General features: G+C 35.1%; 1 protein-coding gene across 1 annotated transcript in view; it reads right to left on the reverse strand.

Moving 5' to 3' along the window:
* The window catches only part of LOC109107066 (kinase D-interacting substrate of 220 kDa B-like), a 57,124-nt gene extending 41,590 nt beyond the window's left edge, over positions 1-15,534 (reverse strand). The window contains 16 exon segments of the mRNA XM_042742612.1: positions 851-1,002; positions 1,282-1,447; positions 1,900-2,079; positions 2,163-2,327; positions 2,405-2,582; positions 2,982-3,080; positions 3,206-3,304; positions 3,509-3,607; positions 3,705-3,902; positions 4,079-4,177; positions 5,523-5,621; positions 5,770-5,868; positions 6,997-7,095; positions 7,814-7,912; positions 10,124-10,274; positions 15,446-15,534. Coding sequence (XP_042598546.1) covers positions 851-1,002; positions 1,282-1,447; positions 1,900-2,079; positions 2,163-2,327; positions 2,405-2,582; positions 2,982-3,080; positions 3,206-3,304; positions 3,509-3,607; positions 3,705-3,902; positions 4,079-4,177; positions 5,523-5,621; positions 5,770-5,868; positions 6,997-7,095; positions 7,814-7,912; positions 10,124-10,255 — 1,963 coding nt within the window. The 5' untranslated portion in view covers positions 10,256-10,274; positions 15,446-15,534.
* Between the last annotated feature and the right edge of the window lie 189 nt (positions 15,535-15,723).

A 15,723-nucleotide genomic window follows, 5' to 3' on the forward strand; every position in this document is an offset into this window, starting at 1 on the left:
GATGTAAAAAAAAAAAACACAGCTTGAAGTTAAATACTAACAAAACAGTTTAAAATGTGACTGGATGAGCTGCATTTGAAGCCGTGATAAAACAACTGATATATACAGTATATACACCTGTAATGGCATTATTAATAAATAATACTATTATTAAATGTTATGCGAATGCCATTTATTGTTAATAAAATAATTATTGGCCATTTTTGATGCTTAATATAGAGCTATGTAGTAGAGTACAGTTTTTGACCACATGGGATTTCACTATACTGAAGGTGAAACTATGATACAAGTTTTATGTTCACAAAAAAATAAAATAGTATAATAATATATATTAAAAATATATATCTATATCAAATGTACGAAAAATAAAAACACAGTTAAGGGGCTAATTACTAAAATAACTTGGGGATAAAAAATTGACAGAAATATTAAAATAATATGAAAATTACTAAAATAACTTGGGGATAAAAAATTGACAGAAATATTAAAAACAAAAGCTAATAAAAATGACACAAACACATAAAATTATTCACATTTATATTCAAATTCAAATTAATATATACAAAAATAATATGAATATTTAAATTATATTTAAAACATAAAAATAACAAGCCAAATCAAAATATTAATAAATACTATAAAAGTATATTAATAATACTAACATAACACTGGTTTAAGACAAACTCTGCTTTACATTATGCCTAACCTTTACAATGATAGAAATCACTGTAACAGAGAATCTTGTGCTTTTTATTGTTTTAGGCAAGAATGAACTCATCAAAAGCACTGAGAATGTTTTTCAATATTGTTTCTGTTATCGAGGTTCATACTGCATATTTTACAAGCACACCTTGAGTTTCATCATTCTTGAAGACCCTAAAAAGTCTGGTGGCCAAGAAGCCGAACTCTCTCTCACAGGCATCGGACAGCGTAGCTATCATTTCAGCCATGGACGTCTCCCCTCCCACACTCGACAGACGGTTATAGTCCGTGAACAGAAACCTGGACAGATGGAGAACAAAAAAAGACTGACTGGAAATGAGCATCACACATGTGCGTGTTTCAACAGAATGTGCAGGTAATCTAATGTCATGAAGAGAATGTTCACAGCATAAATTTATCCTGCTTCCAAAGCATTAGGCAAAGTAGATTACATCTTTATACAGTTTACATCTTTATCTTATTTTATTTCAACTTTGCATATGAATAAACACCCATTATACATCAGTGTAAAGTAGGTGGATGTGTTTGGTGAAGTGTGCAGTATTCTGAGGGCTCTACCTGACAGGCAGGGCTTTGGTGGTCTGCTCTGGAAGCTCAGGGGGATTGACGAACATGAGTTTGAGAAGAAGCTCCAAGTAGCCAATGTGGCGGGCCAGTCTGGTGCTGAGGACCCAGGCCCAACTCCAACCCTCCCCTCCTTTTCTCCCACCGAAGTACACCAACACTGCATACACCATTCAAAAACACAGGAGACTGAGATGGTGCACGGTCACCTTTTGATATGAACTGAACCAGAAGTTTGCGAGAATGTACAACAAGATAAACGCAGAACAGGCAATTCATGAGATTCTGAAGAACAATGCTGCACTCTGGTGGACACATTTATATGTACGGTTCAGTGCCACTTGGTAACCAAAAGATGAACACCCATATAACAGAGCAAGTGGGAGAAAATGTAATATGAATCATCAATAAAAAGCCTGCACTGGTTGAGTACTACTCTATTACTGACTTGTAGTTTACATGTTTTTTATTTCTGTATTATTGTGGTTTACTATAAAGTTGCCATTGTCCTTCTCTGTTATATGTTGCCCTGTGGTTCCAAGGGAACTATACTCCTTTTTTAATGCTTGGTCTGTAATCAGAGGCATGACAGTAAATTTGACAATTGCTCACCAAAGAAGATGTACAATAGGGCGAGCAGGCTGAGGGCCACAGCGATGGCCAGTTTAGTGTCAACGGCAAAGCCAAGGACAAGAGCCACAGATCCACAGAGCAGCAGAGTCAAAACCACCACCAACCACGAGAACTGGAACAACGGCTCCACCTGCTGCCCGGCGAACGTCTTCATCTCATCTGAAACAGTAAAAAACACCATCAGATCTCATTCAGATCCAATAAGGCCCTCCAGATTTTCAATAGTCATTTCTGGCTCATACCCTCCAGTTTCTTAAGCAGGAAGGACTTGCCGCTGCCCCACTGGGCGTAAAGACCCACACAGATGGGCGGCTGCATGGTGGGCTCACTCAGGATGTCTGCCAGAGCGCTGCTGTACAGGTCATAACCCAGCATGTCCCCGTCACACTCAGAGGGAGACAGGTGCTCTGGGGAGGAACACATCAGAAGTGTTGGAGACAGACATGTTACTGTGCAAACAAGGTCTGTTTGAAGAAATACTCACTGGCTCCAAATATCTGGGTGAGGATGCTCTTCTGGTGAGTGCAGTCAATGTTGTAGGGTGTCTCTCCTTCTTTATTGGGCCGGTAGAGCAGACGACCATCTTTAGGGTTCCTCAAGAGCAGCTCAGCGAGTTTGCGGCTTCTCCCACGAATGGCAATATGCAGAGCTGTGTCACCTTTCTGAGAAGATAACAGTATATTTTTAGAGAATATTCAAATGCAGAAGTTCACTATATTGAAAAGTAGTGAGTAAATATATACACACACTACCGTTCAAAAGTTTAGGCTCATTCATTAATTCACTTATTATATAACATTTATTTTAAATTGTTATATATTTCACAATATTACTGTTTTTAATGTATTTTTGACCAAATAATGCCGTTTTGGTTAACATTTGTGTAAGACACTTCTTTCAAAAACATATATATATATATATATATGTATCTCTTACTGACCCCAAACCTTTGAAAAAAATTATAAATAATAAAAATAATAATAATATATAATGGTGTCTGTATTTAGACAATAATAAAGAAATGTCAATCAGAAAATGATCAGAAAACTTCATGGTTTTACCTTGTCCACTGCTGACACTTTAGCGCCTTTGTCCAAAAGAAGCTCAACTATTTCCATGTTTCTCATCTTGGTAGCTTTTATGAGGGGAGTCTCTCCATCCTGACACATTAACACAAAGCATATGTATGTAAGCGTCTTTCACTACTGTAAACAATTATTACAATCATAATGATGTGTTTCATATGAGATTACAAGGCAAAATCCAATGAAAATCAGCTCTTTACCTTGGTGTAGGCCTCAGTGTCAGGGTTGCACTGCAGAATGTCTCGAACCATGGTTGCATTACTTTTCTCCACAGCCCAGTACAGGGCAGTCTTACTGTCCTATAATAAAGAATTAAATAATACAGGGTCACAGTGACATCTACTTCCTTAATCACATGGGGATTAAAAACAGGTTTTTAATAAGAGGTGAAAAGGGCATCAAAACAAAGAGGCCGTTCTGTATAGATTAGCATTTGGGACAGTGTGCTGATGGATTTAGGAGACTGAAATAGAGAGCTGGCAGTGTGGTGGAGATGCAGTTACCTGGCCTTTGACATCAATATCAGCATATTTATTAAGCAAAGCTCGGACGATCTCCACATGACCTCCTCTGACGGCTCCGATAAGCACAGTATCACCACTCTGAGACACAAAAACGCAAACAAGATTAATGGGAATTTCAAGATTCCTTAAATACTAACAATCCAAGGTTAAATAAGCTATGCATGAGAAGCCTTACCCGATCAGGGATGTTGACGTATGTGCCCGCGTCCAGCAGGTCTTGGACAATCTCAGTGTAGCCCTCTATAGCAGCGATCATCAGCGCAGTGTTTCCGTCTTTATCAGTCATATTCATGTTGGGGTTTCTCTTTAGCAGCTCCTTCACCACCTCAGTAAAACCACCTCGCACGGCCACTATGAGCGCAGTCATCGAGTTCTACAGGAGAGAGATCATAGTGGGACATTAGGCTGCAACATACAGTCTTTTAGGTGTTCAGTTTAGTGACTTTATTGCATCAGCACATTTAGTGCATCTGAAAAATGGGAATTTGGACAAAGCCTTTCCAAATCACAATCTAATAAACATAATAGTTTTTTTTTAAAAGTGTGTACCGCTCCCTCCTGGTCCACATTGGCGCCATTCTCCAGCAGATGCATCACACAGTCATAATGGCCCTTCCTGGCTGCCCAGATCAAGGGTGTGGTGCCATACTGACAAAGACAGGCAAAAACTCCAATTAAGTCTCTGTTAATTAATTATGAATGTGGTGCTTATTCATACAGAATAGTACTTTATTTTACAGTCTTGCTTCACATATGCATACTATTGTACCTGTTTTAGTAATGACAAGGTACCTACCCCTATCCCATATATTTACCTTATATTACCTAGTACCTTCTTAATTAGGTACACTGTAAGTACAGATAAGTGTGCATACTGTAAAATAAAGTGCAAGTTCATAGAATCCCGATCTTTGATTGTTAATCTTGCTCATTGTTTGAGTTTGCTTAGTAACCATAAACAGCCAGTGGATAAGCAAAGGAACTACACTGCTTGGCATAATAACTGATAAAGGGATATTTCCCCCAAAAATGAAAATTGTGTCATTAATTACTCACCCTCATGTCATTCCGAACCTGCAAAACCTTCGTTCATCTTCGGAACACAAATTAAGATATTTTTGATGAAATCCGAGAGCTTTCTGACCTTCCATAGATAGCAATGTAACTGCCATGTTCAAGGCCCAGAAAGGGGGTGAGGACATAATTAAAATAGCCCATGTGACATTGTTGGGTGAACTATACCTTTAATTTAAATTATAGTAATCCATAAAAGCAATCTGCAGGTTTATGACATTATAAAAAATAAATAAATAAACTAAACTAATTAACCTCTATAGACCATGCATTACACTGATTTTAGTAAGATTTGAAGTTTTTTTTCTACTTTCTTTTTGCAATTACTTACACTACTTACACTACTGTTCAAAAGTTTGTGGTCAGTAAGATTTTCTTTAATGTTTTTAAAAGAAGTCTCATTTTTTTGATCACAAATACATTTAAAAACATTAATACTGTGAAATATTTTTACAATTGAAAATAACATCTATTTTAATATGCAATGTAATTTGTTCTTGTGATGACAGCTAAAAATCAGCATTATTACCCCAGTCTTCTGTGTCACATGATCCTTCAGAAATCATTCTAATATGCTGATTTGGTGCTCAATAAACATTTCTTCGAATTATCAGTGTTGAAAACAGTTCAATGTACTCCTCACTGTTTTTGTGGAAACTTTTTTTTGACAGGATTCTTTGATGAATAGAAAGTCCAAAAGCACAGGATTCATTTGAGAGGCACTTTTTATCATTTTAATGTGATGTGTCCTTGCTAAAAAAAAAAAAAAAAATTCATACTGACCTCAAATTTTGAACGGTAGTGTATATTATTTATTGGTCTCATGTGGAAACTGTTGACTCAGGCATTTTAGTTCACCACCAGTGTTTACGAATCTAGTGAAAGCTCAGCGTTCCTTGAGATGGGAGTGATAAGGCACCTTGTCAGAGCAGTTGACTTTGGCTCCATGCTGAAGCAGCAGCTGAACGATCTCTGCATGGCCTCTTCCTGCCGCCCATATGATGGGGTAAACACTGTACTACTGGGACAGACATAAATCAATTACACACCGCAGAAAACACTCAAGCCTTAAGATGAAACAGGGCCACATTTTCACCTACACCTCAAACAGAGTTTCTAATGTACAATAAATGCTTGTACATAGAACAGGAAAAGGCTCTTCAGACCTGTCCGGTGATGTTCGGGTTTGCTCCCTTCTCCAGCAGTAGATGTGCCACCTCCAAACGACCCTTATAAGCGGCCCACATGAGCGCGCTCCAGCCCCCCTGCACACAAACATACCAAGGTCATTATATTCCCACGTGACGGTCCATAAGAGTAATCTCACGGTCACAGGACTGTGTGGATAAACACATTTTCCCTGAGTCAGGGAGTGACTCAAGCTATCGGCTGTCTCTCATCTTCCTTATTTGTTATTATAAGCTTTAGCTGCTACCCAGACGGCATTTATGGGCAACACAAACATGTTCAGACATTCCATTTTCGATGTTTAAATGCGCCCAAAAATCTAAACAGGCAGCTCACAGCTGTCATAGGGTATGCATGACCACAGCATGACACCATATATCCAAGAACTACACAGAACTGCTGATCTTAAAAACAGAGTATCACGTATCACATGTTCCAGCAAGGTAGGAATGAAATGAACCCAAATAGGATGGTTGAGGATCATAATTTCAAGACTAGGGCTGAATATTTGTATTGTAATAGTGTGAATAATTATTTCAGAAACAAATGTACAAAATACACAATAAATAAATTAATATTATAATACACAAATTCAATGTATATTTGTACTTTTTATACTGCCCCCAACACACACACACACACACACACACACACACATATATATATATTATTGTGAAATTCAATTGATTCATCAAAATTTACCAAGAAAATATCATATATACCAAGTACACACACACGTATATACATATATAATTATTCATTTATGTCATATATTTTGGATTTTTGTTTATCATCTAATTAATTTGCAGATTGATTTACTTCACAAATAGTAACAAATAAAACACCTATTTGTTTTTATGGTTCATTTGTTTAATTATTTTTAAAACGTAATAAATGTATTTTTTTTTATATATATAGAAATAAAAAATATTATATATATATATATATATATATATATATATATATATATATAATATATATATAATATATATATATATATATATATATATTAAGTTTAATTGATTGACAGCCTTGATTTTGACACATAAACGTACTGCAAAACTGAAAATTAAAAACCAAAAAACTATTTTCAAGGCAGTAAAGAAGAACTTTCCATCATCTACAATAATAAAATCAAGAACAATTGTTGATTTAAGCGTAACTACCTGCTGTATGGCAGCTCGTGTCTTTAATCTGTGTCTTACCATGTCGCGGTGCTCCACATTGGCATTGTTCTCCAGGAGTTCCTTCACCACTTCAGTGTGTCCTTCTTTAGCAGCTGAAATCAGTGCTGTCCAGCAATCCTGAGACAAGTGAGAAAAAACACCCTTGTTTAGTTACATGGACATCATCATCATCATCCCAGGAAGAGCTAAAGATCTTGTGTTTGGATGTTGTTTGTGGGGTTTCAGATCATACCAGCTGGTCATACCAAGTGGTCATAGTTAAGTTTCTTCAGCTGTCACCAGAAAGGTTATATACTATACTATGTATCTGCTGGTGTGAGAAGCTCCAAGTGTCTGTGCCTGTAAACCTCGTCATCTAGTCATTTACAAAATGACAGTACAGGGTACCAATTATTTTGATTCTACGCCCCACCCACACCTATGAAATCATACATCTGGCTGAAGAACTGCAGTCTACCAAAGCAGACAGAGATACCAACAAGGACTACTGATTTAATAAAGATATTAAACACTAACAAAATAAAAGTTATAGATTTAAAACAATCATGGTATTCAATCATGATAGATAGATAGATAGATAGATAGATAGATAGATAGATAGATAGATAGATAGATAGACAGATGATAGACAGATAGATAGACAGATAGATAGACGATAGACAGATAGATAGATAGATAGATAGATAGATAGATAGATAGATAGCAATGGATTTCATGAATTATGTTACCTATAACATTTCAGAATAGAAAATCAAATTTTCCGCAACACAACATTCCAGCAAACAATTTATAATGTGCTGCCAGTCAGCTGCGTGTGTTTTGAAGAGCTACTCACAATATCATCCAAGTTGACATTTGCTCCTCTCCGGATGAGCTCCTGCACGATCTCTAGACTGCCCTGTTCTGAGGCCAGCATGAGAGCAGTCTGGCCGTTCTACAGCACAAGACAGTAAGTTAGTACATATCAGTGATGGGGAAGCAAATTTAAAAGAAATGTTCAGAATAAGTGTTTATGCACCGCATGCTGTCAGTTACCAAAGACAATAGTTGCCACTGGTTCCTCAGTGTGTATAAATGAACGAGAAACATATTTACAGTAAATACACAGTTTCCACAGTTTAACCATAATGCTTAAACATTACACACATCATGATAGTGGTGTGACAGAACTGATTTTACAACTGTCTGTGTAGTGTTCAAACATCCAAACTCAAACCAGTTTAAAAAAATAAAATAAAAAAAGTCTGATTGCTTTCACTTGGTATTCATAAATTATTAGCAACCTTCATTCAAAGGGCTCTAGAAGACATAACCAGGAACACTTCCACAAAGAAAAAAAACAATTCTCATCTAAGAAAGACAATTTAAACTTTATAGTTCAAGCAGCTGTACAATTTTTTTGTACGGTATAATCACTTTTTTGATAAAAGCTTGATATTTATTTTACAGTATTTGTATTACAACAGTAATATATTTCTTGTTTTGATCATATTTATTTAATAGTAATAATCATAGTTTAACCATAATTTATTAATAATAATTAGTGCTGTCAAACAATTAATCGCATCCAAAATAAAAGTTTTGTTATGTGTGTGTACTGTGTATTTTTATTATGTATATATACATACACTTACATACAGCATATATTTTGGAAATATTTATATTATTATATTTTATATTATATATGAATATATTTAGAATATAAACATAACATATTTTTCTTAAATATATACATAATAAATATGCACAGCACACACATATTATATGTAAACAAAAACTTTTATTTTGGATGCGATAAATCATTTGACAGCACTAATAATACATTATTACTATTTTTTAATAGTCATATTGATATATAATCACAAGGTCAAAAATGAAAAGGGGGTTTTAAGCATAAAATATTTTTTTTTCACCATACATTAGAATGTGTATTATTATTATTTTTTTATTTTTTTTTATGAGAAAAATATTATGACCATAATATATATTTCCCATGATTTACAGAACACCTCACTAAAATATTCAGTGTATCAGTAGTTCATATACCAAAAACTTTTGTCAGGCATATTTAAAAAAAAAAAAGAAAATTCATTAGATGATTACATAAATAGATTCTATTTAAGGATCACAGTGCAGCCCTAAAATACTACTTAACTGTCATTTTAAATTTTACTTAACCAATCTTTGCCACTATCCTTCAACACACTAGGTTTTTCCTATTCATCAGCAAGACATGTAACCTATAACAACTTTCAGTATGAACACTTTTTCTTTTATATATTTTCCTAAATACGGGTCAGAATATGTATATTGTCATTATATAATATATGTTTTTAATAATTTAACATAAAATTCAGTATGGTCACTTTTTATTTTATATACAGTACTTTAAACAATACAGGTCAGAATATGCATGTTTCATTTTCACATAAATATACGCTGAATGACAAAGAAATATTATTTCACCCATATTTTATTTTCACTTTTCACAACAGTTATTTGAAACATTAAAGTACACACTTTACTTGCATCTAATATGCTTTGTATGTATATAAAATCACTTTTACAAAAATGGGACGTCTCATCTTCGACCCATATATAAATATATACAGTATATACACAGTACACACACGCACATGCAGATTTATAAGTGTTTTTTTGTTGTTGTTTTTTCCCAACATAATTTAATAATATGTCGGAATAAACTTTTATAAATAAACTTTTTTCAATTTCCTTTTTTTTGCAAAATCACAATAACAATTTTTTTTCCGCTCATCATTCAACACAAAGTACATTATAGTGTCTACTTGTGTTTGAATTCACTCATTTTCATGCATTCATATTAAATTCACTTCATTTCATTCATTTACTACATAATGTATGATGAATGAGCAAAGAATCAAGTGGTTTAGCACATGCATTAATGCGACACAGCATGCATTGATGCGTAAAGAGTACAGTAATGCCTCTAATGCTTTATATCTTAAAATAAATCTAAAATGCTGCAACAAACAAATCTGTTTTCAACACTTAAAAAATAGTAATGCACACAGCCAGCCCTAAAGATCAGATTTTTAAAAAATCAATATGCAGTGTGAATGAACTCCAACACAGAATAATGCTTTAAGGGTTCCTGCGCACTCACTTCACTTCTGGTGTCCACCTCTCTGTACTTGTCCAGATGAGCTTTGATGGCCGAAAGGTTTTCTTCCTCCACATAGCTGAAGAGACTCTGGGTGGTCAGAGAGCTCATCTTCAGAGAGGTGCTCACGTCCATGGCTGTGTTATGAACTCCACTGGAGAACGTGGAAGAGAGCAGGAGAGATACATCATTAAATGAAACTCTCCTCTGTTCAGGCATTACAAAAGCCTGACTTCTCCTCCTGAAGCAGAACTACAGATGTGGAAGAACAAGACAGACAGTAACAAGCCCAGTCTTGCTGGATTGCACAAACCGTTGAGTTAATGATGAACCCCATGCTAACTGAACACACAGTAGGCGACTACCTTATCAATATCGATTACGATAAAGCCTCATGATGTGAAGTTAAAAGCCTCTAATGCAGTCTGAGCATTCCATACACAAAAAACAGCCTTTTTCTAAGGTTTACTGTAACTATGAAGGAAAAGTTCAATCTTTTTAATGGTCCTTAAAAGGGAAAGCATTTTAAGCATAACAAGGCTTAAGCCTGGCCTCAGAAATACGCACTGTAGTCCAAGTCCATTCATTAAACACAACAAGCACACTTATATGGAGCACTTATGTGCTCAATCATCAAACTTCACTTTTTGTTGAAAAGTCACATTTGGAATTGTGTGTTTAAAGAATAGATCCAAAAAGTAGGGTACCATAGAGAAGATGCTATTCATTTAAAATATTAAATCATATACTATTTATTTTTCTAATATTCATGCATTTTGCTAATTTACTTGAATAATTGAATAATGACAGGGGAAAAACAATAGAATTATAGTCAGAGATGCATCTCAATTACGCTATATAATTTCAAATAATAAAAAAAAAATATGTCCATCTAATTCACTGAATTATTAAACAATCCATGATTTATAATGATTATTAAATTAAATAAAAACTAGATTTGAGGTAGTCATCTTACCCCAAAGATCTAACTTTTAATATTTCACTTTAAAGTCAAATTTTCTTCCATAACAATTATTGACTGTGTACACAAATCCCCCGTTTATAAATCAACATCAACTTTTAACAGCCAACACAAAACTGAATTATAAATCATTAATGTCTTTTGACAGAAAATTTAATAATTTAACCTTAAAACTATTAATAATTTTGATACACAAATACCGATATTCTGATCAAATGTCAGGCACAACTATAAAGGCAGAACTATTCTATAAATGTACTGAGATGAGATTTTGAGACATTTGTGGTCAAGAGAATTAAAAATTAAAAGTGTGTGTGTGTGTGTGTGTGTGTGTGTGTGTGTGTGTGTGTGTGTGTGTGTGTGTGTGTGTGTGTGCGTGTGTGTGATGCTGTGTGCGTGTGTGTGTGTGTGTTGGGGGGGGGTCACACTTAAAACTTAAAACTGTATGAATGTCACTGCATTCAAAATTAAATATAAAATCATGTGACATCTGCAAACAACAACTAAAAAAGGATTTGCATTTGCCAGACCCATTAGCAGAAGTGAATTAGGCCAGAATCACATTGCGCATAAACCGTTACAAACACTAAATGATGCAAGACATTTCCTCACAACTAATTTGACCTTTCTGAGCCATTTTTTTTTTTAATTATATTTTAGTGGATATATGAAGTGGGTTGTCCTCCACTTCACACAGGTGTCCTGTCCGAATAACCACAAGTGTAGTTCAGCACTATGAACCAAGAACATGATCCACTGACGTTTGACAATGACACACTTTTGTCTTAATTTCAAACAGTTAATGTAATGCCTTATAATTGAAACCCTAACAAAAAAAAATATATTTTATATAAATAGGTTTGCTTTAAAAAGCATGCTTTTGTCCTCTGTCTTCAAATTAACAATAATAATGATACTAGGTTTGATATGTTGCTATATAAAGCAAAGACATTCATATATTTTAAGCATTTGAGTCCAAATACTTTTCAGGGCCAGTAATTTAGACTGATTTAACTGTTAAGCTGTACTATAATACGCACATAAAACACTATAATGATGCTTTCAAACAACGTAAATAAGGCCAACTGCAAGTACTTTTTTCCAGGGCCACTTTGCCAACTCAGCAGCCCAGTACAACCCTTCAAATATGAAAGCCAGTCACCAAAAGCTGCTTCCAGCTGACGACGTGCCAACTAATCTCTGCTCTAAGATTAAATATCTTAAAGCAGTGATAAAGGTGACAGATCCAGTAATGCAAGACATCCGCTTCAATCAGCTTTTGTTCATCTCTGAACTGCTGACACACCCTTGAAAGCATCCCAGCAGCCCTCCAGAGAGATCACACAATAGAGACAGCCAATCACAGAGAGACCCTCAGCCAAATATTGACTGAGCAAGGTTCACCCCCTCTCTCAGTCCCAATACACAACACACAAAGACCAGTGAAGATAACCCATTCATAACAGATAATCCATATACAATCCATTTACAATAACATCATTCTTCACACTTATTAGTCTGCTGACTCACCTTAAGCCAGAGTTCCCTGTGAGTTGGGTTTCAAAAGCTTCTCTATCCTTTTGCTGTTGATACTCCACTCACGCTGTCACTCAGACTGTGTACTAACAAGCCGACCAGGGCTCTGTCACTCCAGGAGCTCATGAATAATGCAAGAGGAAGTGTGAGACCGCGCCTTTCTTTGGAGTGACGCCCAATGCACACATGTGCTGTGAATCCTACTACAGCAGAGCTTCACTCATTAATATTAATGAAATCTGACGTTACTATTGAAGCCTCCTAAAGGGTCAAGCCCACATGAGCCAGCCTTCGATAAAGGGTGTGTATTAGCGTACAAGACTTTGCTAAGTATTATAACTAACTAAATAAACAAAGAGTTCTTTATAAATGTTTGTGAAAGGTCACTGTGCTAAGAAAGCACATATGGGTTTCCTATTAGAGTGAAGCGAACAGCACTACACCAATCTCTAAATATAGTTATATATAAATGGAGTTCTTATAATAGATATGATCTTCAAAGTTTGTAAAGCCAACAATCCCTTAGAGAGAGAAACAGAGTGTGTGCATGGAGTGACTGTTTGTCTGAAATTAAGTACTGATTTTTTTTTTTAGCAGTAATGTAAGTATAGTAACTTTTGAAATGTTTACCTGCCAATATGATTATTTCACAATATGTATATTACATTATTTTTGTCACGATAATAAGCAAATATTCATTAGACTGCATGAAAAAAAATATTATTATACATTTTTAGAAAAAAAATTTTGGTCACATAGATAATTGTATTTTGATTTATTTTACTAAAAATGATTCAAAGAAGATTAATCAAATCACAATTACTGAAATATATAATTTATTATAATACACATTAGAATGTTTACTTTGCAATATGAATATGATGTCCCATAACTGATGGTGTCTTTGTTGTCTCTTTTGGTGTCTGAGTTATAAATTTATTTAAAACAACAACCACTACAATAAAAAACAACAACAATAATAATGATTTAATAATAGTAATAATAATAATAATAATAATAATAATAAGTCTATTAATAGTAATAATACTGTCATTTTTACGATCTAAATGGTCAGAAATCGAATTTTGTTCTGAGATCAAACAATACTTGTACCCTATAGTACAGAGACAGTGGACCCCCCATAGATATTTTTGTCTTATTGGGTTGTGTAGATTAAAGGGATACTCCACCCCAAAATGAAAATTTTGTCATTAATCACTTACCCCCATGTAGTTCCAAACCCGTAAAAGCTTCGTTCGTCTTCGGAAACACAATTTAAGATATTTTGGATGAAAACCGGGAGGCCTGTGACTGTCCCATAGACTGCCAAGTAAATAACAGTGCCAAGGTCCAGAAAAGGTATGAAAGTTGTCGTCAGCATACTCCATCTGCCATCAGACGTGCAATCTGGATTATATGAAGTGACAGGAACACTTTTTGTAAGCGAAGAAAACAAAAAAAACCCCTGACTTTATTCAACAATTCCTCTCCTCTGTATCTCTCCAAATAAGCGTAGCGCCATTTTGACATATCTGTCTAGTATGCAGACGGCTTACGCTCTTCTGTGTCAGCCGCGCCACAAGGATACGTTTTTTACGTGTATTTATGCTTTGGTTTGAATGAAAACAGCACACTGGCGCAGCGCGGCTGACACAGAAGAGCGTACGCCATCTGCGTACTGCTCAGAATTGCCAAAATGGCGCTACGCTGATTTGGAGAGACACAGAGGAGGGGAATTGCTGAATAAAGTCATTATTTTTGTTTTCTTCGTGTACAAAAAGTATTCTCGTCACTTCATAACATTACGGTTGAATCACTGACGGCAGATGGAGTATTCTGACGATGCTTTTCATACTTTCCTGGACCTTGACACTGTTATTTACTTGGCAGTCTATGGGACAGTCTCAAGCCTCCCGGTTTTCATCCAAAATATCTTGAATTGTGTTCCGAAGACGAACAAAGCTTTTACGGGTTTGGAACGACATGGGAGTAAGTGATTAATGACAAAATTTTCATTTTGGGGTGGAGTAACCCTTTAATATCATCAACAGTAAAATAGAAATTGTTACTTTTGAATCACAACATACTGAATTTCATATAGCAATAGTACAAATAATATTAAAGTCACTTAAAAAAAACATTCATACATTAATATTTTGCTTTCTTAAAAAAATATATAATTAATGACATTCTCGATATCTCGAATTAAATATTTATATATAGGTTAAACACATCTAAATGTAAATTTCTAAGTACCCCCTGCATTCCCTTCGTTGAGTTACATCTGGTTTGAGAATCACTGCTCTGAGGATCGGTTTCAATAGTGTTGCACAAAGGAACAGTGGTAAACAAGTTCACACCAGCACCGTGAAAAATAACTTCTGGAAGCAGCTCAGACGTATTTGCCCACCGTATTAAAGGTGTAAAGAGTATCATACCATAGCTAATTGTAGCTGTAAAGGGCAGCAGCATTGTGCACACGTGTTTACAAACAGACCTTAAGTTACATGTCCGCAACAAAAGCTGCTACTGGAGTGAAGGAAGCGCACGTGTCCTGACAGCTGGAGCTCAACTGTCCATGTCCACTGTTCTCACTTTTAACACACTAACAGTGTCTCAAAGCTACTTTTAACCTTCTTCTAAAAGAATTAAAAACTTACTTTGACTTACGTGAAAATTACAAATTGGCATAAATTCACGTCTTAATAAAACACGTGTCAGTTTGTTTACATAATTCTTATAACTTACAAATCCCTTCCAGATAAAAACAAGTAATCCGATATAATTCACATAAATTTGTTGCTTACCATAACCTTTCTGTCTGGAGGCAGTCTTGCGTTACAGCACAGCCATTTTGTGTGAACAGGGGTGAGGATGAAATTAAAATTAACTACACATGACCACACCCACAGTGCGCAAACCACGCCCAGTACAGGACAAGGTCACGCCCATGTTTTGACAGACTGTAGTTACCTGTTTTATGTCTGTTTCTCATTTGACACATGTATTACCAAAATATTGAATACCCATCCATCGATCTATCATCGGAAATGCCATATTATTGTATGGATTTTTAATTCATTCA

This window comes from Cyprinus carpio, chromosome B17, assembly GCF_018340385.1.
Source record: "Cyprinus carpio isolate SPL01 chromosome B17, ASM1834038v1, whole genome shotgun sequence".
NCBI classification, from domain to species: domain Eukaryota; kingdom Metazoa; phylum Chordata; class Actinopteri; order Cypriniformes; family Cyprinidae; genus Cyprinus; species Cyprinus carpio.